This window comes from Triticum urartu, chromosome 7 (genome assembly GCF_003073215.2).
Source record: "Triticum urartu cultivar G1812 chromosome 7, Tu2.1, whole genome shotgun sequence".
Taxonomy (NCBI): domain Eukaryota; kingdom Viridiplantae; phylum Streptophyta; class Magnoliopsida; order Poales; family Poaceae; genus Triticum; species Triticum urartu.
The window spans coordinates 41,419,438-41,446,668 of NC_053028.1; the positions used below are offsets into that span (position 1 = coordinate 41,419,438).

The 27,231-nt window shown below is 45.5% G+C and overlaps 1 protein-coding gene across 1 annotated transcript; it reads left to right on the plus strand.

The window, feature by feature from the left end:
• Positions 1-4,600: 4,600 nt before the first annotated feature.
• On the plus strand, positions 4,601-6,216 carry LOC125521022 (AT-hook motif nuclear-localized protein 18-like). The gene has a single exon (XM_048686074.1). The coding sequence runs from the start codon at positions 4,718-4,720 to the stop codon at positions 5,756-5,758; it is 1,041 nt and encodes a 346-aa protein (XP_048542031.1). The 5' UTR covers positions 4,601-4,717; the 3' UTR covers positions 5,759-6,216.
• Positions 6,217-27,231: the final 21,015 nt, after the last annotated feature.

A 27,231-nucleotide genomic window follows, 5' to 3' on the forward strand; every position in this document is an offset into this window, starting at 1 on the left:
AGATGTGAGTCCACACATCCCTATCCGACTAGGGACCATTTAGAATGTATCATACAATGCAATATCTCACAGACAAGTCATGTATTTGTTGACATGCATCATTGATATCGCTCAAGGACTATATTGATTCATAAACATATAGGAAATATCATTATACATGATTGCCTCTAGGGCATACCTCCAACAGTGAGATCCTTCGGTGGCGCCATCTCCGAGATGATGGAGTGTGACATTTGCACTGCGGTGGCGAGTGCGGCGGCGTGAGTTGGCGGTGGAGGTTCCCGGTGATGGTGCTCAATGTGGCGGTGGTTGGCTGGCGCATGGATCCGGACTCTGGCGGTACCCTCGATGTGGCCATCGCCGTCCGGTAGGTTGCGGCACCGATTGTCCATTCGAGTTGCGGATTGCGATGGCCACAATGGGTCTTCATGAGGTCTCATCTCCCCACATATTGTGGCTGATGATGGTGCTCGTACTAGCAAAGTTGCGGGAAGCAGCTAGAAGGCTCTTTTGTGTGTTTCGGCGGCTCCCATTTTGGCCAGTTTGTCTTCAGCGGTTAGAGGCAACCTATGGACGGCGGTTTGACGCAAAGGGTATGGTTGTGCAGCGGCGGCGATAAAATTTTCGCACATGTACTTATTGGGATCGCAGAAAGTGGTGGCGACAACGCATGATTGACTTTGATTTGGTGGTTCTTCTTGAGTGCTTGGTCTTGTGCTCCGGAGTGAAAACCCTAGGTATGGCCCGAGCTGGTTATACCTAGGTAATGGTGATGTTTTTGCATCATTACCTTGTTGGGGCATTGCTCGGGTATGCTCATGCTTTGTTCTTTTGGGTGAAAACCTAGAATCTGGCCTTTGATGGTTGAATACGGTGATGGCGGCGTTTAAGCGTCGTTCTCTTCATGAAGGCGTTGTTGTTGAAGAACCTTTCTCTTTGTCCTTGTGGTATCAAGAGATGGTTGGTACCGATATAGTTATAGTTGTAGTTTGTCAATCGCTATTTTGACTGTGTCGGTTTTTTTTTCTTGCTTGGGCATAGTTTTGGTCTTGCATGATTCTACTCTTTCCTGGGTGTTTATTTGTGTGTGTGTGTGTGTGTTAGTGTTGGATATTTGCAGCCTTGTTATGCAAATACTATGTGTATGATTTGTGTTTGTATCCCTTTTGATGCTTCACTTTGAGTTAATAAAATCTACTCTTTGTCGAGACAAGGCGCTGTCAGGGAGATTTTCTTTTCCCCAAGAAACCAGTTTGGGCTCTTCCTATCAGCCATAAAAGAGAAGTGTGTGCACAAAATCAGCACTAACGAGAGTCAAACGAGACAATAAAAAAAACAGAAACAGTGGAAAAAAAGCACAGCAAAAAAAACTTATCTGGAAAAGTCAACTTCACTACGAAATGACGTAGGAAAAAGAAAGACAAAATGCAGAGACGGTGGAAAATAAGCATGGACAGTTCAAAAGGAAAAGGAAAATAAGCATGGGCCAAAGTTTCATGTACCGATAGTCAACTTAGCACTAGAAAGATATACTTCCATCACGAGTCATGCATAACACCAACACTTTTCAATGTTCAAAAAAAAAACAACACTTTTCGGCAACATATCTTGCCGAATTAATAAGTCTTTCGCCATTCTCGTCGCAAAAAAACCGAACTGCACTATCACAACGCTATCTCCTGTGATCAACCCATGATATCCATATCTCCTGCATGAAAAGGACCGCCGGAAAATAGTCAGCTTCACGCGTGTTCCTACGTAAGGTTCTATTACACGTGTGTGGAGACGGATCGACGACGTTGATCTCCATGTACGTCTAGTCGTTAACTTCTCATGCAAACACATATCAAGATTTACATGCATCATGCATTATTAGCATAAAAAAGGCTCACACTATGCGCAGTGTTTGTGTTGTGTGTCTTCAGCCACGGGTGAACTTTTATAATAGATCTGATTTTTTCACAAAATAAATAAATAATCCCCTGGCCAAGCAAACCCAAATAATCGTAACAGGACAAAGTCACGCTATCTTTTGTAATTCATCCCATGTGTCTATCTTAGATATATCTCCTGCATGAAAAACTGAAATTCAGCGTGGCACTCCCAAAAACTGTCAACTTGTCTATGATATCATGCACTCCCTCTTTTCGGACAGAGATGACGTTCTGGTATGGTATGGTCTCTAGTGTGTAACTTTGACCAATATTTTCCATATGAATATGCGAGTAAAAAGATATAAAACTGTTATACTGAGAGAGAGAAAAAAAAGCATGGCAAATCTTGTTAGTTCCACTTGACCAGACTAAATAAATTTTATATGATACAAGTCAAGCGCTCCTTTGATTCAACGGATTCCCATAGGAATTTTGGAGAATTAGAATCCTTAGGACTTTTTCCTACTTTGGTGGTTTGATTCATAGGATTAAATCCTATAGAACTTTCTCATAAGGATTCCCTACTACATTACATAGAAATTTTAGTATCCACTCAAACCTCTTTGAAAGAATCCTTTGTTTTTCCTGTGATGCAAGCAAACAAAGCATAATCATGTAACTTAAGGTGATGGTGACATACCAATCCTATGTTTACTATTCCCGCTTTTTTAGAATCATGCTAATCAAATGGGGCCTAAAGTTTCAGAAGTTATTTTCCTCGGGAAGATTCAGAAAGTTTGATTGCACACGTTGTAAGGTGCCATCTTATGAGGGAGGTTCTACCTACCATGTTTGTAGAATGATATGTATAGCCTATTTTTTGCAACTCCATCATATGCAGAGCATAGCCTACATGATATGTGCACAGATGTTTCTGTGTGAAGTATCATCAGTTTGCGACTCCATGTTTGCGCTCACAGTTTGACAATATCAATGGTGTGACCCATCATATGTAGAGCCTACTGACATGTTCAAGATTTTCTTCCACCAAACAGTCCGCCATTTGCGCTCGCAGTTTCACCATATAAATGGTGTGGTCCAACCCGCTTATCCCGGATTCATAGAGTTGTGTGCATTAACCGATGCCGAGGCTGGGGCGCAGAAGCCGGTGGCGTTTCCTCCTTTTCGAAAATAATATCCGGGATTCATGATAACGCTTGAGCTAGTCAACTTTCTTCTTATCATTAAAACTTTCCACTTCTCTCTCGTATGTCCCATGCTCTTGTGCTCAATTTAGCACTATCATGTAATGTTGAAGAACCTTGTGACGAACACTATCACACAGTGTTGTACAAAAATATAAAGGAATTCATAATTGAAAAGAATTGATCATGCATGGTCAAGCGTGGCAGTCGAGTAAAATGGATCATAATTGCAGTGTCGTCTCGAAGGAAAGTTTGTAACGAATTGACGTTTTTGACATGTAAATGAAATTTGGTTCGAATTTAATCTGAGATTTTAGGCCACTGATAACTCGATACAATTTTAACACGACATAGTGTCATGATAAAAAAAAATCTTATCTACCTCGTCTATATCCCGCATTTGAACGATAAAATTCAGTACAATCGTTTTTTCATGCCAAAAAACATTTGCAGTTCCCCCAAGTGTACCTTATGATCTACATACCATTGTTATGCACATGAATGTGAAGAACATATATGCCGCCCCAATTTCTGGAATTAACAGTTCTCCATCAAGTCACCTTGACGATGAGCAAGTGGAGCACGACTGTTGGGTTCAATTATCCAATTATAGAAATAACATTCTCAACCCCATAGAAATAACCAAAAAAATGTTACTTTTCAATTATCTCACATATATAACACACATTTAAACAATAATGTCCAAAACAATCAATCTTACAATTCCCTCGTGTGTATTTTATGTTTTTTCTTATCACTGTAATATAGGGATGTGAAATGGCTTGGGGGAGGGGGGGGGGGGGCTTCCACCCGGGGGTGTACGTAGAAGAATATTTATGCTGGCCCCAAAGGAGTCAAGTTCCCATAGAAATAATGAAATGGAACCACTTTTGGAATTATCGACCTCTTATGTACCGCATCTAAACGATGACATCGAAGACACCGTCAACTTTTTTAAAAAAAAAAGAATCTAGCACTCCCCTCATGTCCATCTATCATTTTGCTTATCATCATGGCGCATATCGTTTATTTCTTTAAATCCGTATATGTTTTAAATAGGAGTATTTGCCATCTTGGAATATCTTCGATGAAAGATGGTTTTTTTTTTTGCACAAGTTCTTTGACAATGATTTTGAATTTGATATCAGATTTTGGGTCGCAGGTATCTCCACCGAATTTTGGGTAGGAAATGATTCAAACCGCGGGCGGGCGGCCGGCGAGGCGATGAGGTATGGGTGTAGCTCTACCGGCCCGCGCGGTCAACACCGCGCTTGCCTGCAGCGAGACATGCATGTCAGGGGGCCGGCGACGTGGCCAGCACCAGCGGCAGTACTGATCTCATCTTCGTCTGACCGCCCGACCCGATCGCCATCAGGAGACGACGACCCCAGGGCCGGAGCTCCGGTGGGCCCCACCCCACCACCACCCTCGCGCTCGCGTGGGCCCCGCGCCCCCCCTCACCCCCCCAATCTACGCGCTTGTCTTAACCCCCCCTCCCTACCCTCCCCTCCGAGCACCGCACCAAACGCAAAACCCGGCCTTTGAGCTTTGACCACCTCCACCACTCCACCGTCCGTCGTCCGTCGTCGTCACCGCGTTCGTCTTGCTTGCAAGCGTAGCCGGCAGGGATTTGGATCGATGGATCCGGTGGCCGCGGCGGCGCACGGCGGGGGCCACCACTTCGGGCCGCCGGTGGGGACGTTCCACCCGTTCCACGGCCACTTCCCGGGCCAGCAGCAGCACCCGGCGTTCCAGCATTTCCAGGACCACCACCAGCAGCTGCTCGGCGGGATGCTGGCCAAGCAGGAGCTCGTGGACGAGAGCAACACCACCATCAACAGCGGCGGCAGCAACAACGGCAACAGCGGCGGCGAGGGCGAGCAGCACATGGGCGGCGGCGGCGGCGGAGGAGGAGGATCCGCGCAGCAGCAGCAGCAGCACGCGGGCGGCGGAGGAGGCGAGGAGGGGCAGCAGCAGCAGCAGCAGGCGCTGGCGGTGATGCGGCGGCCCAGGGGCCGGCCCGCGGGGTCCAAGAACAAGCCCAAGCCGCCCGTCATCATCACGCGGGACAGCGCCAGCGCGCTGCGGGCGCACGTCCTCGAGGTCGCCGCCGGATGCGACGTCGTCGACTGCGTCGCCGCCTTCGCGCGCCGCCGCCAGGTGGGGGTCTGCGTGCTCAGCGGCACGGGCGCCGTCGCCAACGTCTCCGTCCGCCAGCCCGGCGGCGCCGTCGCCACGCTCGCTGGCTGCTTCGACATCCTCTCGCTCTCCGGCTCCTTCCTGCCCCCGCCAGCGCCTCCTTCCGCCACGGGGCTCACCGTGTACGTCTCCGGCGGCCAGGGCCAGGTCGTGGGCGGCTCGGTCGCCGGCGCGCTCGTGGCCTCCGGCCCGGTGGTCATCATGGCCGCCTCCTTTGGCAACGCCTCCTACGAGCGCCTCCCCCTCGACGACGAAGAGCCATCCGCAGCGCAGGGCCTCGCGCAGGCGCACTCCTCCCCACCGCCGCTGCCATTGCCGACACACCAGCTCCAGCAGCAGCACCAGCCGTCCTCGTCCCTGGCGCAGGCGCCCGACCACCACCTCCCCCACAACCTGATGAACGGCCTCCAGCAGCTCCCCGGCGACCCCTACGGCTGGACCACCCCGGGCGGCAGCGGCGGCCGCGTCTCGCCCTACTGATCATCAACCGATCCACCGACGCACATGGAGGGACGGAACCGAAGCTAAGAGTTCATCCATTATCAACTCCTATCTCCTCTGCTAATTATGCTCCTCATCAATCAATCAATCGATCTCGATCCTGTTGTTACTCTTTGTCTGCTTGCAAGTAGCTAGCAAGGGCATCCATGGACCATGGTGAAACAAACTAGTGTTTCCTAAGTAGTGTGTCAATGTTAATTCTATGTTTTTACCTTCAACCCCTTTTACCCAATCAAGCAAGCAATGCATGCACCATGTAGGATCAACGGAGAGGAAGGGCTTAGTGGTAATTACAATCAAGTAGTAGAAGCTTTGTTGGTTCGTTCATATCTTAATCCATCTGTCTCTATCTTTGTCCTGATGCTACATGCATGACTAGCTAGCTTTGAACAAACCTGCGTATTTTATGGAGGATGATGGGTGACTCCCTTGTTGTTTCTCTTGGGCCAGTTCGATCATATTTTCTATATGTTTCTGCATTCATACATACAAATCGATGACTTGGTTAGAGAGAGAAACGGACACACAGATGGTATCAGCCGCACGAACAACTTCACCAATTCTCCTAGTATGTTGTTTTCCCATTTTGGTTGCTTGTTTGCTGGCTGGAACAGCGCTGCACAACCTAGCAGCAAGCCCAACCACTGCACCAGCACACCACACACACACAACCTTGCTATATTTTATGTCTCGGACCGGACATATATGCTCACAGATGTCTCCTTGTGCTTGATTCTCTTTGAGACACCCACATACGCTTGGCTACAGGTGATGAGAGATCTATACGGTCTCAGAATAACTCAAAAATGGTGCTCGAATCAGTGGTCCAAATTCTAAACGCTTTTTCTCCATAATGTTTTGGACATTGGTGTGACTCGACATTCACAAAAGGATTGATGTTGTTATCTAAAAATGTGTAGACATTAGCTATATGCTTGAAACATACATGCACAATGGTATCTTGAATGATATTTTCATCAATCATATACATTTAATATATATTTTTGCGATGGATATACATTTAATATATGATTTTGTTAGATTTTAAGTATAATGAAGTTAATATACATCTTATGTCAAAGTGTGTTCCCGGGGTCGTGCCGAGGATTCCGGTTCATTCCAGGAAACGTTTCTCGCTAAATATGGGTTTCAACAAATCAATGACATTCAAACAAAGAGAAATTTCAGGAAACCAGTAACCGGCCCCTAAAATACATGCACATATACCGTCACCGGTCCAACCAAGCCTGCTCTGGTATATTTTTGGAAGTTGTTGATCAACCTGGTGATGCGAATGTCATCCAAAATGACACCTTATAAAGAAGTAGAGAAAGTAAGCGATTGGAACGAGTGCAGAAAATGTTCATATATAGTTTCTCAAATAATGAGAGGGGTTGTGAAAAGTCAGATAACAAGCTAGGCACATCGTTGTGAGGTACTTACTAAAGCAATGTGTTTGCACAATTACATGGCTAATGTATTGTTTTTGCCTCACAAAATGCCTGAATTATTGCTTGAATATTGATATGGATAATACATCACACCATCACATTTAGGTAGGAATACCAATGATCCTTTGGACATGAAGCCATTTGCATGTGGCTTACACATAATTCAAATTCCTTCTTTCTATTTTGCCTATTTTTCACACAATATGCCCCGCATATATAAAAAGGTCTATTCCATCCAAAACAACTAAAAATATCATATATTTATGTTATGGGGTCAAGTGAATGCAAATTTTAGTCAAGAAATTTTATGATTTAAAACCTGTGCTAAACTAAATTGTATCCCTTTCACAAATATCGGATAAATAAATCACTTTACTAAGTCCTTTTTTTTGAAAAATTGCAAATTGTAAAACAAAAAATGAGCCAGAGTCTATGAGGAAAGTTGTACCAAACCAGTAGTTTCAACGGAAAAGATTAACCTCTTTCATGATACGTAATAGCATGTGTTAACATTATTGCACATACAGTTTCGCCAAATTAAGACATCACTATAAATGGCTAGCTCTCTATGGCTCTTGATTGTAGAAATTTCAAAACATAGGAATATGAAAAACAAGGTACTGAGATGTCACATAGTAGTACTATGGATTCCAACAGGATTCTAAAACACATGAACTAAACATTATATGCATATGAAATAAACATGTGTACTTTAGGGGGTTGGCGAGATACAAGAGTGAAATGCATTGGAATTTTCAAAGAAGAAATAAAATAAGGTTTGAACTCATGTTGAGATCCGAGAGCATAGGAATGGATTCCATATAAATTTGCTAACCCATGTCAATGATCCAAAGGGAAAAAATTACTTAGGATTGAAATTCTCCAAAATTCCTATGAAAGTCCTACAATCCAAAGAAGCCTGAAATTTTTTATTGGAGTAAGATTGAGTGAGATGTAAAGAAAAATTGTAACACAAACAAACTCACATCTGTGTCAACCATGTCCACCCCAAGAGGCCCCTCCTCCACAGCAGAGACACACCTCTCGGCCTTGGAAGATATGTCATCAAGATGGTGAATGTAACATTGTTTCATGTCTCGGGCGAAAATCAACTGTTGAACGTTGATTAACTGGACTCAAGTGATCAACAACGATGCAATTCCAAGTCATTACCTTGTTGAAGACAATGTCTTGGTGCCGCTATATTGCTCGGGCCCGAAATCTAGGCTGAAAATTATTGTTCGTTCTGCCCTCTTGTGAATCCACCGATGCATATTTTGTAGATATGGCTTCCATTACAGCAAGGCAGGCTTGATCATGCAAGAACATAATTGCTACTCCCTCCATCCGGGTTGGTAAGACGGCCATAGTTTTTTAGTTCTTGGATTTGACTAATGAAATGTGTGTAATACGCCCCCAAAATTATATGTTCAGAAAGTTCATTCGACAATGGATCAAATGATACTCCCTCCGGTCCTTTTTAGTTCGCATATAAGATTTGACTGAAGTCAAGCCTCATAAAGTTTGACCAACTTTATAGAAAAAAATATCAACATTCACAATCTGAAATCAATATCAATAGATGTGTCATGACTTAAAGTTTCATATTATATAACTTTAGCATGACAGATGTTGATATTTTTTCATATAAATACGGTCAAATTTTATGAAGTTTGACTTTAGAAAATTCTAATATGCAGAGTAAAAAGGACATGAGGAAGTATAATTTTGTATGGCATATAAAACATGCTTCTCATATCGAATTGATAACCTAAAACCCATGCCCTTGTCACAAAAACCGGATAGAGATAGTACTAGTAGTAGGTATATATTACAGTGCATGAGGTGAAGGTATGATTGGTGGCCAGAAAGGTCTGACCGGAGCAACGAACTAAATTTTTTGACGCGTGAGTAACTAACTAATTACTAGGATGATGTCGATGAATGGGGTGGATATAATAGTGTGCGCACTGCAGTGGCGCATGCGTGGCTCCAATGCGTACTTGTCTCCGAGCATTTCCTTCTCCTGCGCTGCGCGCATCGGAAGCAGAATGCACTGTGACATGCATGCACGGTCCCTGCTGCCCGCGACCAGGCCACAGTGCCACCCCTGCCTTCACCTTCATGCCTCGGCAGCATGCAAACATGCAATCGCATGCATGCATGCAAAGTTTGTTAACCGGATCAGCGCTGCATGTTAGCAGTAAAAACAACAGCGAGAGCGAGAGAGAGAGAGAGAGGGAGGGACGGGAAAGGCAGCACCAGCAGCGAATGATTCTGCGTGCAGGAAGCGATGCTGCTGCCGGGGTTTGGGTCTCAACTTTTACCGCATGGTCGAGCACCAGAGGTGGCGCCGAGTTCGAGGCTGATGCAAGGAACAGTGGCAGCGTGCAGCCTGCAGCCGCAGCTCGGTGCAGAAGACGGGGTGTGATGAGGTGAGTAGAAGGAAAGAAGGGGTATGAAGATAGATGGGTGGTGAGGGCGATGATGCAGTGGTAATTTAACAGGCATGGAGCCATGGACGGATGGACATGGATGCAATGGCGACGCAGAGGTGGTGGTAACTGAGGGCATGGGCCGCCTGAAGAATCCAGCGGTGGCTCGTAGAGATGTGACGTGTGTGGGCGTGATGTGTATGTGTAGTGATGCGAGGTGGTGGTGGTGGTCAGGGGGCACACGTGCAGGTGGCGCCTTTTCGAGGCAGCAACAGTTGGGAGGTATGGCGTTCAACAGCTAGTGATGGGACACCCCCAGGCCCTAGCCTAAACCTAGCCTAGCCTAGTGAGAGAGACTCTCTTCCGAGCGTGCGTGGAGCAGCAGCAGCTTGTGTTCATGCATGCACGACGCCGGAGAAGGCGCCGCTCCTATTCTTCTTCAGCCCTACCCTGTAAACATACGATCGAGAGAGAGGGGGCATTGCATTAAATCCGTCCATCCATCCCCATGGAAGATGTGAGTGTGATGAGATCGGGGGATGAAGCATATGCGTGCACCTTCCAGCATTTTCTCAATCAGTGCGGTGTGCATGCTAGCTGCTGCCGGCTTGTTGCGGATAAAACAGACTAGTTTAGCTAGGTCTAGGTGAAAGTGAAACTAGGAGCCTCTACATCCGGACTTGCATATAAATCCTCGGACGGCCCCTCATTTTGCCTACCAGACGGCCACACACTTTAAATGTTGATTCTCAAATCCCTGTAATACATGCATGTGCATCATCGACCACAAATCTATCACAATTCAACAGTTCAACGATGCGACAAAACAAAATAAACTGATGTTTGGTTCGAGGCCTAACTATGCCACACTTTGCCATACAATGTTGTCACACTTGTCTAAGGTATGGGGCTGTTTCGCTTGTGACTAACTTTGTCAAAGGTTGCCACACTTAAAGTTAGGCAAGTTTGACTAATTTAGGTGAGTGTTTGATTCAAGCCACACCTTAGATAAGTCATACTTGAGCCTCACATGACATACACACAAAAAGTATGATAAGATTCCCTTAGACTTGCCAACTTGTGGCCAGTGGCGGAGGCAGCAATCATAAATTTATGATCTTGGGGGGGAGGGGGGGGGGCGATTAAGAAAACATAACAAAATAATTACTGTTCACGCCCAAAATACAAAGAAGTGACTAATATTGGGGAGCCCCCCCCCCCCCCCCCCCCCCCCCCCCCCCCCCCCCCCCCCCCGCCTCCGCCACTGCTTGTGACTCTTATTTTGATGAACTAAGCTTAGCCAAGGTTGGCAAAAATATATGACAAAGTGTGGCAATGCTAGGCCTAGAACCAAACATCCCTCTTCTTCAAAACGAGAGCCATAAGTCGACATGCCTAAGGAAATCTTACCACACTTTTTGAGTGTATGTGATGTGGGACCCTAATGTGGCTTGCCTAAGGTGTGACTTGAACCAAATACCCAACCAAGTTGGTCAAACTTGCCTAACCTTAAGTGTGGCAACCTTAAGCAAATTTAGTCGCAAATCAAACAACCCCTACAGTATAACAATTCGGGCATCCTAAAATAAAATTCAAGTCCCAACGTGATCACTCGTTGGCCGGATCACTCATCGGACGCCATTCTTGCCGCCTGGTCCGCAGCCATCCTTGCCTCCCGCTCCGCCTTCTCTTCATGCATCCTTGCCGTTTGCTATGCTTGCATCCGTGCCTCTGCTTTCGCTGCTGCCATCGCCACTCTTGCTGTGGTGTACTCCCTATGTTCATCGATCTACTTCTTCATCGTCACAAGCCACTTCTTTGCATACTCATCCAAGAGGCTTTCGTCCGTCAACATTACCTTCGCATCCTCCATGCTCGAGCAAGTTGCAATATCTCCTTCTCAAGCTCAATCTCTCCAAATGTTTGGGCCTTCTCGAGCTCCCATTTGATCACTGCGTATTTCTTCTCCAACACGATCTTCTTCCTCTCAATTTGTAGTTTCTTGCTCACCCTCTCTCGATCCCAATCCATCTTCTCCTTATGCGCATACAACATGAGCTTGTACCTATCCTCTTACGGAAAAGAATGCATGTCCATGTGGAGGACATTTTTGTTGCGGCGGCGTAACGGGAGGCCCTCGCCTTATCCCACTTGTTTCCCATCACTTGCGAGTTATCCTTTGGCACAGTGGCTCTTCCATTCTCCCCTACAACTTCTTGTTCGTCGTCATCCAATCCAATTGATTGGTGTGAGCTTGACCCTTCATTCTTCCTCTTGCTAGCCTTGAGATCTTCCACAAGTTGTGTCCACTTTGGGATGCCATTCAATATCACCCAACAATGGCTAAAATCAAATGGCTTCTTCTCCGTTTCTTGATACATAGTGGCCGCCGCAACCAACTAACAAACAATGTATGTATAATAATGAGAATACAACAAAAAACAATTGAAATGATGACAAAATGAAATAATTACTTATGTGCGTTGCCACTCCCATCCCACTTTGAGGGCAGCCAAGCACGTGTGCATAGTAGCCAACGCACTTGTTCACTTCTCCTTGAATGATCCCTCATTGATGTTGGAGAGATGACACATTGCGGGTGGTCACGATAGGATACGGTTCCATATAGTGTTTGTGTTCATGATAGTGCCTGTGGATCTTCTGCCAATACCTATTGCCGTTTTGCTCTGTGCCAGATATGGCGTCCAAGGTTGTGACCAACCAAGATTTAAGCAACAAGATATCCTCAAAAGTTATGAATGTCGGACCTCTTGCCTTGGGCAGCTTTGCCTTCTTTTCTTGCTGGGAATGGGGCTTGATATTCTGCCAACTTCAAACCTACAACAATTTGGACCCCCCCCCCTCAACTCATAGCCCATTTGGGTCGGTTCTTGATTATCATTGATCATGTCTGACATTATATTCTCCTAAATTTATTATGATTACAAATGAACCGCAACTAATTGGAATGACATATGCAAAACAATGATTGGGATTGAGCAAAAAAAATGTATCTAGACCTAATGTGTCATTCATCGAACAGGACAAGGGCAGACCGGGCATCGCCGATGTCCGTGCTTGTCCGCACCCATTGGAGCTGCGGTAGGTGAAAGATGTGATCTCCCGCCCTCTGTGTTGGCGGAAAACACTCTGGAATGCCCTCCCAACCGGCCGTCGGATCGTCCTCTGACCCGACCGGGTCGGACGACGCGATCCTTGTTGGCAACTGGATGGACGGGGTCTGGGGGGCTGCGCGCGGAGGGGGGGCAGCTGCTCCTAGAGGCCCACATCCGCTCCCTGTGACATCGCTTCCCTCTATTGATGCCTCCTTCGCCGCGCCCTCTAGCAACGTTCTTCGGTTTGCATGCCGGAGCCAAGGACGAGAGACCCACGGACGACGTTGAACCAGCCTCCATGGCTGCGATGTGGGATATGCTATTCAACATCAAGGGCGGCAGATGGGGGGCGGCCGCAAGAATGGGGGAGCAAGGGTGGACGACGGTGACGGCTTGAATGCAAGAAATGGTGGACAACGGTGACGGCTCGGATGCAGGAAATGTTGGACGACGACTCAGATGCAGCAAATGGTGGACGGTAGTGATAGCTCGAATGCAAGAAATGGTGGACGGGTGTGGGAGGACGGCGGTAGGCTTGGTGGACTAGATTTGGTGCATTTTGTGGTGGGGTCAGGTTTTCTGGTCCGGCGTGGCAGACACACCCGGGCCTCCTCATACCCGCCCTAGATTTGGGCTAGATATGGAAGTGTCGGTCAGTCGGGGCGTTTAGGGCCGATATGAGGAGCCCGTCTATGTTGGTATTTTTTACCGATCAATGATCGGGGCATCTGCCCGAGTGTTTGAGGCTGGTTTGAGGCACCCGACTGTAGATGCTCTAACCTCTCAGCTTTTCCTTCATATAAGATTTAATGATAATTGCAAACAGTCGATTATGTGTTCATTTTAATGTCGTCCTGTTTTGCCTTCCTCCCTTCCAAAATACTTGTCATGATTTTAGTTATAAATTTAAACAGACAACTTTGTTCTATCACCTTATAAAAATGTCAAATTCTGTCAAATTCCATTTCCGCACAAGACAAGAAAGGAGGGTGGCAGGGTGGTTATCAAAAATCCGGGGATGAAAGATATGTTGGGCCTGATCGTGATTATAGTACAGTCAAGAAAAGAATTCAGTATTGTTAGCCAAGAAAAAAATACATACTTCAAATAGACACTCTCTTAAGCTAATAGAGAACCCCAAATAAAGTTTGAGAAAATCATTGGAACCAGCTATATGCCAGGTACCTCAAAAATATTTCACTGCCAGTCACTTTTATCTTGACCGACTGATCAACATCCAACGGTTATCGTGCGAGTTGTTCTTCTTACTCCTGTCTTGCTACTTCATTTGCCCGTGAAGATTCCTCCATCTCCCCCGCGTCCTACCCCGCCCTAAACATTTTGTCCATCCTCGCGGCTGGCGGACGCTACCACGTCACCCCATCCTACCCTCGATCTCCCTCCACTGCCATGTTGGCAGTCGTCCCCGGCCATCCCTCTAATCCGCCCCGATGGACGGCTCCGGCAATCCCTACACCCGACCCCAACCCCCAACTAAGTTCCAAACTCGCTCCTGCTAGAAATCACCGGCTCCTGCTCATAATGGGTCGGCCTCGCTGTGTCCAACGCTGATCGCTGGTGCTCGTCGTGTCATCCCCGCCTTTGGCCTTGCGCGAAGCAGAAAGTGACTGGCAAAAGAAAAAAAATAGGTACCTGATGGTTAGCAAATGCAAAAACTTTTGTAAATAAGTGTATATCAAAGACCAGTTAGTGTTGAATCCATGTAGTATATGTAGATAAACACGTCGAACTTTTATCCTTTTTGTAGCTTTGCCCCTGGGCACCATGCCCAGAGTCACCACTAACCTTTTTTTAATTAAAAATAGGGGTTCCCCCGTCCCAAATTTTTATTAAGGAGAGGCAAATAGCCAGCAAGTATCTGCAGCGGAAATTATTATAGTCGAGAACACACCCCACAGATAACCAGTGCGAGCATGTCATGGAAACCTTACCCTCAAAACCTACCGAAGACGCTACAAGCCGACCCAATAGGCACATTCATCAAGTGAAGCCCAACCCGAAAGTGATTGCAGGATCGAGAAGATTGGTCTAGAAGGGGTTGAATAGACACTAACAAGACAAAAGGTACAATTTTTATTTTTCTTAAAGTTTAGGCAGATTTTAGCACCAGTTAAGTGGCAACCAATACAATCTACACATGCATATCTACAGTATGGGCAACGGATAGTAAATGACATGCAAGTGCAAGAAAGTAAAGGGGTAGAGTTTGAAAGATCAAACGCAATGAAGACATGGTGATTTTTGGCGTGATTCCGATAGGTGGTGCTATTGTACATACACGTTGATAGAGACCTCAACCCAGGGAGAGTAACGGCTACGTGAGTCCACGATGGGTTCCACCCACAAAGGGTCCACAAAGAAGCAACCTTGTCTATGCCATCAAGGCTTACGTCCACTGAAAGTGCAACTAATCCCCGGGTGGCTTTTGTAATTCATAACAATATATAGCTCATTAAACTAATATCCATTCAAGTTTAATATTTTAGAAAGTTCAATGAATGGCCTGGCATGGACTAGAGATGTGGACCCCTCAAAATGCTAAGGACACATATTGGAAAAATCTCAAGACTCTTCATTTCTATTTTAGTGATCAGAGATCACATTGAGTCCATAGGAAAGCCAATGCTATTAAAAGGGGATGAGGTGTTGCTTAATGGTCTACTTGCCCAAAATGATTAGTGATATTGCTCCAAAGCCCTCAACCATTTTCTCATTCCAAATATGTCCAAAACTCAAAGTCAAACTCGGCCCCACCGAAATCTTCTATCCGGCGCCACCGAGTTCATTTGACATAGCCATTGCCAGAAACCCTAACACTTCGGTCACACCGATACGGATCTCGATCTCACCGAGATGGCCCTGCAAACTCTCTGTTTCCCTTTTGTAACATTTTGGTCTCACCGAAATGAGCGATAGGTCACACCGAGTTTGCTTGACCAAGTCTCTGTTTGCTCTTTGCTGAAATCGGTCTCACCGAGTTCACGCAATCGGTGCAACCGAGATAAGGTTTTGCCCTAGCCCTAGCACATCGGTCCCACCGAGTTGTTCCAGTCGGTCCCACAGAGATTCCTAATGTTCACATTTTGAACTGAATCGGTCTCACCGAGTTCTTCTATTCGGTCTCACCGAGTTGGGTCAAATGTGTGTAACGGTTGGATTTGTGTGGAGGCTATATATACCCCTCTACCCCCTTCTCCATCAGTGAGAGAGCCATCAGAACATGCCTACACTTCCGGCTTACATTTTTTGAGAGAGAACCACCTACTCATGTGTTGAGATCAAGACATTCCAATCCAACCACAAGATTCTTGATTTCTAGCCTTCCCCAAGTTGATTTCCACTCAAATCATCTTTCCACCATATCCAAATCGGTGAGAGAGAGTTGAGTGTTGGGGAGACTATCATTTGAAGCACAAGAGTAAGGAGTTCATTATCAACACAACATCTATTACCTTTTGGAGAGTGGTGTCTCCTAGATTGGTTAGGTGTTGCTTGGGAGCCTCCAACAAGATTGTGGAGTTGAACCAAGAAGTTCATAAGGGCAAGGAGATCGCCTACTTCGTGAAGATCTACCCGAGTGAGGCAAGTCCTTGTGGGCGATGGCCATGGTGGGATAGACAAGGTTGCTTCTTCGTGGACCCTTCATGGGCGGAACCCTCCGTGGACTAGCGCAACCGTTACCCTTCGTGGGTTGAAGTCTCCATCAATGTGGACGTACGATAGCACCACCTATCGGAACCATGCCAAAAATCTCCGTGTCATCATTGCATTTGCACTCTCCAAAGCCTTCTCTTTACCTTCATATGCAATGTTTTACTTTCCGCTACTACACTCTTAGAATTTCATGTGTAGGTTGATTGCTTGATTTGTGCTAGTTGCTAAAATCTGCCCACAACTAAAATTGGGAAAAGATTAGATTTTTATTTGGTCAAGTAGTCTAATCACCCCTCCCCTTCTAGACCTATTTTTGATCCTACATCCACTAAGGACTAGCCTCACTCGGGGTAGATCATCACGAAGTAGGCGATCTCCATGACCTTACAAACTCCTTGGTTCAACTCCACAAGCTTGGAGGCTCCCAAGTGACACCTAACAAATCTATGAGACACTACTCTCCAAAAGATGATAGATGTTGTTGTTGATTTTGAACTCCTTGATCTTGTGCTTCAAAAGATAGTCTCTTCAACACTCCATCAATTTCTCACAGATTGGCTATGTGGTAGGAGAATGATTGGAGTGGAAAGCAACTTGAGGAGGCTAGAAATCAAGGATCAAATGTTGGAGTAGAATCCCTTGATTTCAACACAAGTGTAGGTGGTTCTCTCAAAAATTGGATATGTGAAGTGGTAGTTTCATCCTAGTTGCTCTCTTAGACTTGGTGCAATGGGTGGGGGTTATATAGGCAGCACCAAAAATCTAGTTGTTACACAACTTTATGCACTATTTGATGGGACCAGCTGGAATTACTCAGTGAGACCGACTAGTACAAAGTTCTGAAAAATCTTCCCAATTAGACCGGATGCAATAGCTAAGTGAGACCGATGGCTGATGACCCAATCACTTTCCACACTTTGGTGAGACCGATCGAAACCACTCGGAAATTCTGAGATGAAATCAATAGGCAAAAGTAGGTTGGGAACTGCTCTTCGGGGGGACCTAAGGGTCATCTTGGTGGGACCGAGTTGCTAGGGTCTTGGTAGTGGCTAGGCCAAGTGTTTATCGGTGGGTCTGGCCAGTTGTGGTTCGTTGGGACCGAGATAGGATTTTTAGTTTTGGACATAGATGAATGTGAGAGTGTGGCTGAGGTTTTTGAACGATATCTCTAAGCACTTGAACAGATAGTCCTGAAGGAAATATACCCTAGAGGCAATAATAAAGTAGTTATTTATATTTCCTTATATCATGATTGCTACCTCTTGAGCACTGCGTTGGTTTTCCCTTGAAGAGGAAAGGGTGATGCAGCAAAGTAGCGTAAGTATTTCCCTCGGTTTTTGAGAACCAAGGTATCAATCCAGTAGGAGACTACAGGCAAGTCACCTCGCACCTACACAAACAAATAAGAACCTTGCAACCAACGCGATAAAGGGGTTGTCAATCCCTTCATGGTCACTTACGAGAGGGAGATCTGATAGAGATAATAAGATAAATATTTTTGGTATTTTTATGATATAGATTGAAAGTAAAGATTGCAAAATAAAATAGATGGGAAACTTATATGATAGAAGGTAGACCCGGGGGCCATAGGTTTCACCAGTGGCTTCTCTCAAGATAGCATAAGTATTACGGTGGTAAACAAATTACTGTCGAGCAATTGATAGAAAAGTGAATAATTATGAGAATATCTAGGCATGATCATGTATATAGTCATCATGTCTGCGACAAGTAGACCGAAACGATTCTGCATCTACTACTGTTACTCCACACATTGACCGCTATCCAGCATGCATCTAGAGTATTAAGTTCATAAGAACAGAGTAACGCATTAGGCAAGATGACATGATGTAGAGGGATAAACTCAAGCAATATGATATAAACCCCATCTTTTTATCCTCGATGGCAACAATACAATACGTGCCTTGCTGCCCTTGTTGTCACTGGGAAAGGACACCGCAAAATTGAACTCAAAGCTAAGCACTTCCCCCTTTGCAAGTAAGATCAGTTTAGTAGGCCAAACCAAACTGATAATTCGAAGGGACTTGCAAAGATAACAAATCATACATAAAAGATTTCAGAGAAGAAAAAAATATTGTTCATAGATAAACTTGATCATAAACCCACAATTCATCGGATCTCGACAAACACACCGCAAACAGAATTACATCGAATAGATCTCCAAGAATATCGAGGAGAACTTTGTATTGAGATCCAAAGAGAGACAAGAAGCCATCTAGCTAATAACTATGGACCCGAAGGTCTGCGGTAAACTACTCACACATCATCCAAGAGGCAATGGTGTTGATGTAGAAGCCCTCCGTGATCGATTCCCCCTCCGACGGAGCTCCGGAAAAGGCCCCAAGATGGGATCTCTTGGGTACAGAAGGTTGTGGTGGTGGAAATAGGGTTTCGTGGTGCTCCTGTATGTTTTTGGGGTATATGGATATATATAGGAGGAAGAAGTAGGTCGGTGGAGCTGCAAGGGGCCCACGAGGGTGGGGGCGCGCCCAGGGGAGGCAGGCGCGCCTCCCTGCCTCGTGGCCTCCTTGCTCCTTTCTTGACGTCTACTCCAAGTCCCCTGAATCACATTTATTCCAAAGATAACTCTCCCGAAGGTTTCATTCCATTTGGATTCCGTTTGATATTCCTTTTCTGCGGAACACTGAAATAGGCAAAAATACAGCAATTTGCACTGGGCCTTGGGTTAGTAGGTTAGTCAAATATATATATATATATATATGTATAATAAAGCCCATTAGACATCCAAAACAGATAATATAATAGCATGGAACAATAAAAAATTATAGGTACGTTGGAGACGTATCAAGCATCCCCAAGGTTAATTCCTCCTCGTCCTCGAGTAGGTAAATGATAAAAACAGAATTTTTGATGTGGAATGCTACCTAGCATAATTCTCAATGTAATCTTCTTTATTGTGGCATGAATATTCAATCCGAGAGATTCAATACAAAAGTTTAATATTGACATAAAAATAATAACACTTCAAGCATACTAACTAAGCAATCATGTCTTCTCAAAATAACATGGCCAAAGAAAGTTCATCCCTACAAAATCATATAGTTTGGTCATGCTCCATTTCGTCACACAAGAATGCTCTCATCATGCACAACCCCAATGACAAGCCAAGCAATTGTTTCATACTTTAGTAATATCAAACTCTTTTCAATTTTCACGCAATACATGAGCGTGAGCCATGGATATAGCACTATGGGTGGAATAGAATATAATGATGGGGGTTATGTGGAGAAGACAAAAAAGGAGAAAGTCTCACATCGACGCGGCTAATCAACGGGCTAGGGAGATGCCCATCAATTGATGTCAATGCAAGGAGTAGGAATTGCCATGCAACGGATGCACTAGAGCTATAAATGTATGAAAGCTCAACAAAAGAAACTAAGTGGGTGTGCATCCAACTTGCTTGCTCATGAAGACATAGGGCATTTGAGGAAGCCCATTGGTGGAATATACAAGCCAAGTTCTATAATGAAAAATTCCCACTAGTATATGAAAGTGACAAAATAAGAGACTCTCTATCATAAAGATCATGGTGCTACTTTGAAGCACAAGTGTGGAAAAAAGGATACTAGCATTGTCCCTTTTTATTTATCTTTTTTTTCTTTTTTCTTTTTGTGGGCCTTTTTTTATTTGGCCTTCCCCCCTTTTTTATTTGGGACAATGCTCTATTAATGATGATCATCACACTTCTATTTATTTACAACTCAATGATTACAACTCGATACTAGAACAAAATATGACTCTATATGAATGCCTCCGGCGGTGTACCGGGAAGGGAAATGAATCAAGAGTGACATGTATGATAAATTATGCATGGTGGCTTTGTGACAAATACGATGTCAACTACATGATCATGCAAGGCAATATGAAAATGATGAAGCGTGTCATAAATAAATTGGTGGAAAGTTGCATGGCAATATATTTCGGAATGGCTATGGAAATGTCATAATAGGTAGGTATGGTGGCTGTTTTGAGGAAGATATAAGGAGGTTTATGTGTGATAGAGCGTATCATATCACGGGGTTTGGATGCACCGGCGAAGTTTGCACCAACTCTGAAGGTGAGAAAGGGAAATGCACGGCACCGAAGAGGCTAGCAATGACGGAAAGGTGAGAGTGCATATAATCCATGGACTTAGCATTAGTCATAAAGAACTCACATACTTATTGCAAAAATCTACAAGTCATCAAAAACCAAGCATTACGCGCATGCTCCTAGGGGGATAGATTGGTAGGAAAAGACCATCGCTCGCCCCCGACCGCCACTCATAAGGAAGAAAATCAAAGAACACCTCATGTTTCAAATTTATTACACAACAGTTACCATACGTGCATGCTACGGGACTTGCAATCTTCAACATAAGTATTTCTCAAATTCACAACTACTCAACTAGCACAACTCTAATATCACCATCTTTATATCTCAAAACAATTATCAAGTATCAAACTTCTCATAGTATTCAATGCACCTTTTTATGAAAGTTTTTATTATACCAATATTGGATGCCTATCTGATACGTCCATTTTGCATCATGTTTTTATATCGATATTTATTGCATTATGGGCTGTTATTTCACATTATGTCACAATACTTATGTCTATTCTCTCTTATTTTACAAGGTTTACATAAGGAGGGAGAATGCCGGCAGCTAGAATTCTGGGCTGGAAAAGGAGCAAATATTATAGACCTATTCTGCACAACTCCAAAAGTCCTGAAACTCCACGGAACACCTTATAATAAATAATGAAAAATCCTCTTCAAAGATGAAGACCAGGGGGCCCACACCCTTCTCACGAGTGTGCCCCCCCCTAGGGCACGCCCCCTGCCTCGTGGGCCCCTTGGTGGCTCTCCGATGACCATCTTCTCCTATATGAAGTCTTTCGTCGAGAAAAAAAAGAAGCAACCTTTCGGGACGAAACTCCGCCGCCACGAGGCAGAACCTTGGCGGATCCAATCTAGAGCTCCGGCAGAGCTGTTCTGCCGGGGAAACTTCCCTCCCGGAGGGGGGAATCATCGCCATCGTCATCACCAACGCTCCTCTCACCGGGAGAGGGTAATCTCCATCAACATCTTCATCAGCACCATCTCATCTCAAAACCCTAGTTCATCTCTTGTATCCGATTCTTGTCTTCAAGTCCGAGATTGGTGCTAGTAGGTTGCTAGTAGTGTTAATTACTCCTTGTAGTTGATGCTAGTTGGTTTAATTGGTGGAAGATCATATGTTCAGATCCTTTATGCATATTAATACCCCTCTGATTATGAACATGAATATGCTTTGTGAGTAGTTACGTTTGTTCCTGAGGACAAGGGAGAAGTCTTGCTATCAGTAGTCATGTGAATTTGGTATTCGTTCGATATTTTGATGAGATGTATGTTGTCTAGCCTCTAGTGGTGTTATGTGAACGTCGACTACATAACACTTCACCATTATTTGGGCCTAGAGGAAGGCATTGGGAAGTAATAAGTAGATGATGGGTTGCTAGAGTGACAGAAGCTTAAACCCTAGTTTATGCGTTGCTTCATAAGGGGCTGATTTGGATCCATATGTTTCCTGCTATGGTTAGGTTTACCTTAATACTATTGTTGTAGTTGCGGATCCTTGCAATAGTGGTTAATCATAAGTGGGATGCTTGTTCAAGTAAGAACAACACCGAAGCACCGGTCCACCCACATATCAAATTATCAAAGTACCGAACGCAAATCATATGAACGTGATGAAAACTAGCTTGACGATATTCCCATGTGTCCTCGGGAGCGCTTTTCCTTATATAAGAGTTTGTCCAGGCTTGTCCTTTGCTACAAAAAGGATTGGGCCACCTTGCTACACTTTATTTACTTTTGTTACTTGTTGCTCGTTACAAATTATCTCATTACAAAACTATCTGTTACCACTTATTTCAGTACTTGCAGAGAATACCTTGCTGAAAACCGTTTATCATTTCCTTCTGCTCCTCGTTGGGTTCGACACTCTTACTTATCGAAAGGACTACGATAGATCCCCTATACTTGTGGGTCATCACTATCATATTTCGATCCATCCCACATCTCATCTCACATGCGGCCGACACGATCCTGAAGCTTCTCTAGGTACTCCGCGTACGCATCGTGCTCCACCCTGTGAGAATACTTCTGCTTGAAGGAGCCAACGGCCCGTCCTCTTGCATGCGCCAGAACACTTAGATACGCGTGATGAAGCTTCTGGTTGCAAAATGGGCATCCATAGCCGCCGTTCCAGGTCCTAATACGCCTGTTATGCATTCCCGCATAAAGCTTCCTCGGGATTTGCCTGTTGTACCTCCTCTAGACATCTTCATCCTCGCTGTCCACATTGTCAAACAACACCTATACAAATAGTAAAACAAATTTGGCATCAAATCAATGATTACATGCCGTGAAGTAGGATTAGGAATTTATGGCTATTTATTTATACATATCCGGAGATTATGGTTCGATTTTTAAGCACAATCGTCTATGTACAAACCAATCTTGAAGAAAATAATGGCACAAACATATGTAGGTCATTCAAAATCAATTGTCAAGCCCTGGCCAGGAATTATTAGCATGAACACTAACCCTAGTCGGATTACTAGCAGAAATCATTTGCACAGATAAAACAACTAATCACTATCACCTGTACCATTCAAACAATCAATACACTACACGGATCTAACGATACTTACTCCGATTTCATGGATTGGGAGAACATAACCATAGGATTTCTACTCCGAAAAGGGGAGGCGGAGTAACCAGAGAAACCCTATGATCTATTTGACATATAAATGGGTACAGATGACTAACCAGCTGGCCATCGTCATCGGAGTCGTCGCCGTAGTGGTCATCGGAGTCGTCGCCAGAGTGGTCGTCGAAGTCGGTGTGGAACTCCGCCTCCGGCTGTGGAAGCTCGACGCCGTCGCTGACGTCACGGTGCAGCGATAACTCGCCGGCGGTGACGGCAACCTCTGTCTCCATCTCCACGCCGTGCTCCGGTGCTTTAGCAGCCCCGGCGTCGCCACTCCCTCCGATGGGGCGCTTCGGCGGCATCCTCATGCACTGACGGCTTTGAGGACTGAGAGCGGCGTCGAGGATGCAAGCGGAGAGAGAAGATTGTGTGTGTAGCGAGGATGGGGATGCGGTCGCTCGGGTGCACCATTAATATGGAGTAGTGGGAGTTGTGGGAGAGAGGCGGGCGGTGGTCAAACGATGGCTCGCCTCCTGGTGAGCCTGCGCACCGAACTGCTGGCATGCCTACCAAAGTTTCACACAGCTACTCGCACGCCTCCTGATGACACTGTGCAGCGAGCACGCCTCCGTCAATTCACACACCTGCACGCATGCCTCCCCGTCTGCCTGCGTGGCGGACGCGTCCCGTCAACTCACGTCTGCTCGCATGGCACACAGGTCGCGCGGCGGCACGTATATTGTTTTTCTATTTGGATGATTAATGCTGCCGCTTTATTGCTTAACCGAAGCATGGCACGTATCTATTGTTGGTCTAACGCTCACGGTTCGAATAAACAATTCGTTTGGGATATTGGTTCCCAATTATTAATAATCTCCTGTCTGTAATTAGATAAAGATTACACTAAAACTGGTCTCAAATTTGAAAAAAAAGTACAATGCCACTTTGTATTGGTGTCCATATGACAACACGATAAGTTTCATGAACTTCAAATAAGTTCTGGATGTACTAGAATTTAAAAATCAAGATTTTCAATGTTTGAAATTTGTTCCACATGGAGTAAACATGCACCCAATGAGACACATGTGTTTTTACAATCCATTTAGGTGCACTATCACGTGTGCATGTACCTCAAATTTGATTTTTGCACATTATACCCGTAGAAAATCAACCAATCAATGTACTAAAACGTCTTAATGATCTCTGTGATTTTTTTGTAATTAAAACATCCCTCCTTTAGTAACATATATGTTCACCGCGGGATAATTAATTTAACATGCATCGTAGTTGCGGTGGATTCGCGGTGTGTGTGGGTGTGTGCGTCTCGGGGTGGCGGGTGGCTCGCAGTACACTACGAGTTATGAGCCACCGTGTGGGTTGGCCGTTTTGTTAGGCAGGTCGGTGCCACATCAGAGTCGTGAAATCGTTATTTAAAATATTACACAACCCTTTCATACATAAATGTTTTGGCCACATGTAGTCGATGGTTGTCCTACACAACACTCGATACTCGCGTGGGACGCTTTCTGTGGGCCCGCGAGGTCGTCGTCCATCACTTTGACAAACAGCCGGCGGTGAGGTTAATTTGACCAGCAAGGTAGAATATTTTTTGTTTGTGTTATGGTATATAGTACGCGTCGAAGAGGTGGGAGGAGACTAGCATATATACTATACGTATGAGTCCGTGAACAAGTACGCCTCACTCAGTGTCGAGATTTTTTGGTTTCCGAGGCACGTGCCGCATCAAAATTGTGAAATTGGTTATTCAAACATCACACAACACCTTTTTCGGCCACATGCATATCCTAGCTAGGACACTCAAATGTGACGCTTCCATCCGTGAGCCCACGAGGCCATCGTTGATGCATGCATGCATCACTTTGACCTAGATCAGGAGAGGTTAATTAATTTCATCATCGATGAGGATTCTTTTGGGTTATACATATATTACGGCAGGAGCATATAGTATGCGGTGAAGAGGGGGGAAGGGGACCATCATATGTAGTACGCTTGATGAACCTTGCTCTGTGTGGGTGCATGGTTTACGGTTTTTGAGGCATGTGGCACATCAAAGTTGTGCATTTTGAGTATTCAACATATATATGTTTGGCCCACATACAAAGCGGTGGTGGTTGTTCTCTCGCACCCACTTAAGCGGTTATCAGCGATATCGATGCTTTCCATATGTGGGCCCGCTTGGTCCATCACTACTTTTTGTCTGACAACAAGAGAGGTTAATTTGACTTAGGAGGGGATTATTATTTTTGCTCTGGGATGACATGCATGATGCAGTTTGAGCACACACACATGCATGTGTACGCATGAATCCCTCACATCGAGTCAAAGTGGTTAGTACAACGACACATCATGAACCGATCTCGCTCTCTGTGGGGAGCTAGTGTACGATTTTTGACGCACGCGCCACATCATTGTTGTGTATTCAAACATGCATGCACGCATCACCTCCATACATATGCATGTAGTGGTTACCTTCGAACGGTACACTCCCTCGCGTGGTTATCGGCGACAAGCTTATATATTCATGGGCCCGCATGGACATCCATGATCACCTTGACCAACAACAAGATAGGTTATCAACGCGGATTCTTCATTTGGTTCGTGTTATCGTAGTGTAGGTCATGGTGAGATTCAGACCTTAAGTTTGAGTGCATATACTATGCACGCATGCATGCATGAATCCCGGTCGTTGGCTTGAAGTGTGGTGTAACATACATATGCATCATCAACCTAACCCTCACTTAGTGTGGGGATTTCTAGTTCAAAATCACGGTGCCACATCAAAGTTGTTCCATTGTTACTCAGAAACACACCTCTCCATACATATGTTTGGGCCACACGTGGCGGCTGGTGGGTCGACGAGATTCGTCTCGTCGGCCATGGTGGATGGAGGAAAGGAGGAAGGGCGGGGCGCGGGAGAGTGAAGGGCGGGGCGCGGAAGCGTTTTGGAGAAAAGGGAGGGAAAGTGGCCGTCTGTGCCACCGACGGGCGGGCCAGGGGAGGACAAGGGTGTGTGTCCCGTCCGTCCGCGTGCTGTTTGTTCGGCCGCAAACTCGGCTCAAACTTGAGCCGAGAATGGATCAAAAACGGACAGAAAACGGACGACTGTCCGTTTGTGGCCGCGCCTTGGAGGGCCTACTTTGTCCGTTTACCCTCAAACGGACACGGGCAGACCATTTGTGGTCTTTCGTTGGAGTTGCCCTTACTTGATCCAGGACGTATTATAGACTCGGTCAGACCCTTCCCTTAAAGACAAGATCATTTCGCATGGTCCATAAAGCTCCACAATGAAAGATCCAGCGTCGCTGGCATTCATTGATAATAGCAGAGAGCAGCGGAAAACAATAAGATGGTGAAGGTCCTAGGACCAGAAGATCCGAAGATCAAAGAAAAAAAACAGCCCTAACAGCTGCATCACAACACTCCATACAATCCACACTAGACAGCGCAGCTCTGACTCTGACGATGAACCACGCAGAAACTAGGCAAGATTGGCATCACGAAGGATCACCGAACGAACTACCTGACACGCGTCATCGTATACCCCCGGCCCCCACCGCGGCTTCGACTTCACAACATCAGACAGTCGAGGCATTTCCACCAACACGCCGGAGAAGAAGAGCCGACTACCACGACCAAAGCCAAGCCTCTGACAATGCTCACCGCCGTCATCGTTGCCACAGAAGCCACCATGCACGTCCAGTCGTAGGAAGCACCAAAGGGATCAAAGTCTTCAAAGACAGCGCCCTAAAGAGGGGAACGACGCTGAAGACGACGCCACCGTCCGACCCTGCAACAGGATCTGGGCTTTCACCCGAAGAACTTGATCCGGGAGTAGAGGCTATGAAGATTTCCGACGACGCCTCCAAGGAGGATAGCGACGCCCACAGGCGCCGTCGCCGCCGGCCGGCTAGGACCGGCCAGGCTTTCACCCGGTGCAGCCACTCCCACGCAGCAGGTCAAGGTCGACCCGTACCTCCATTGAACCGTGCACCCCCCACATAACGAGCACGCTAGCACTGTGCAGGGCCATCAGCAGACC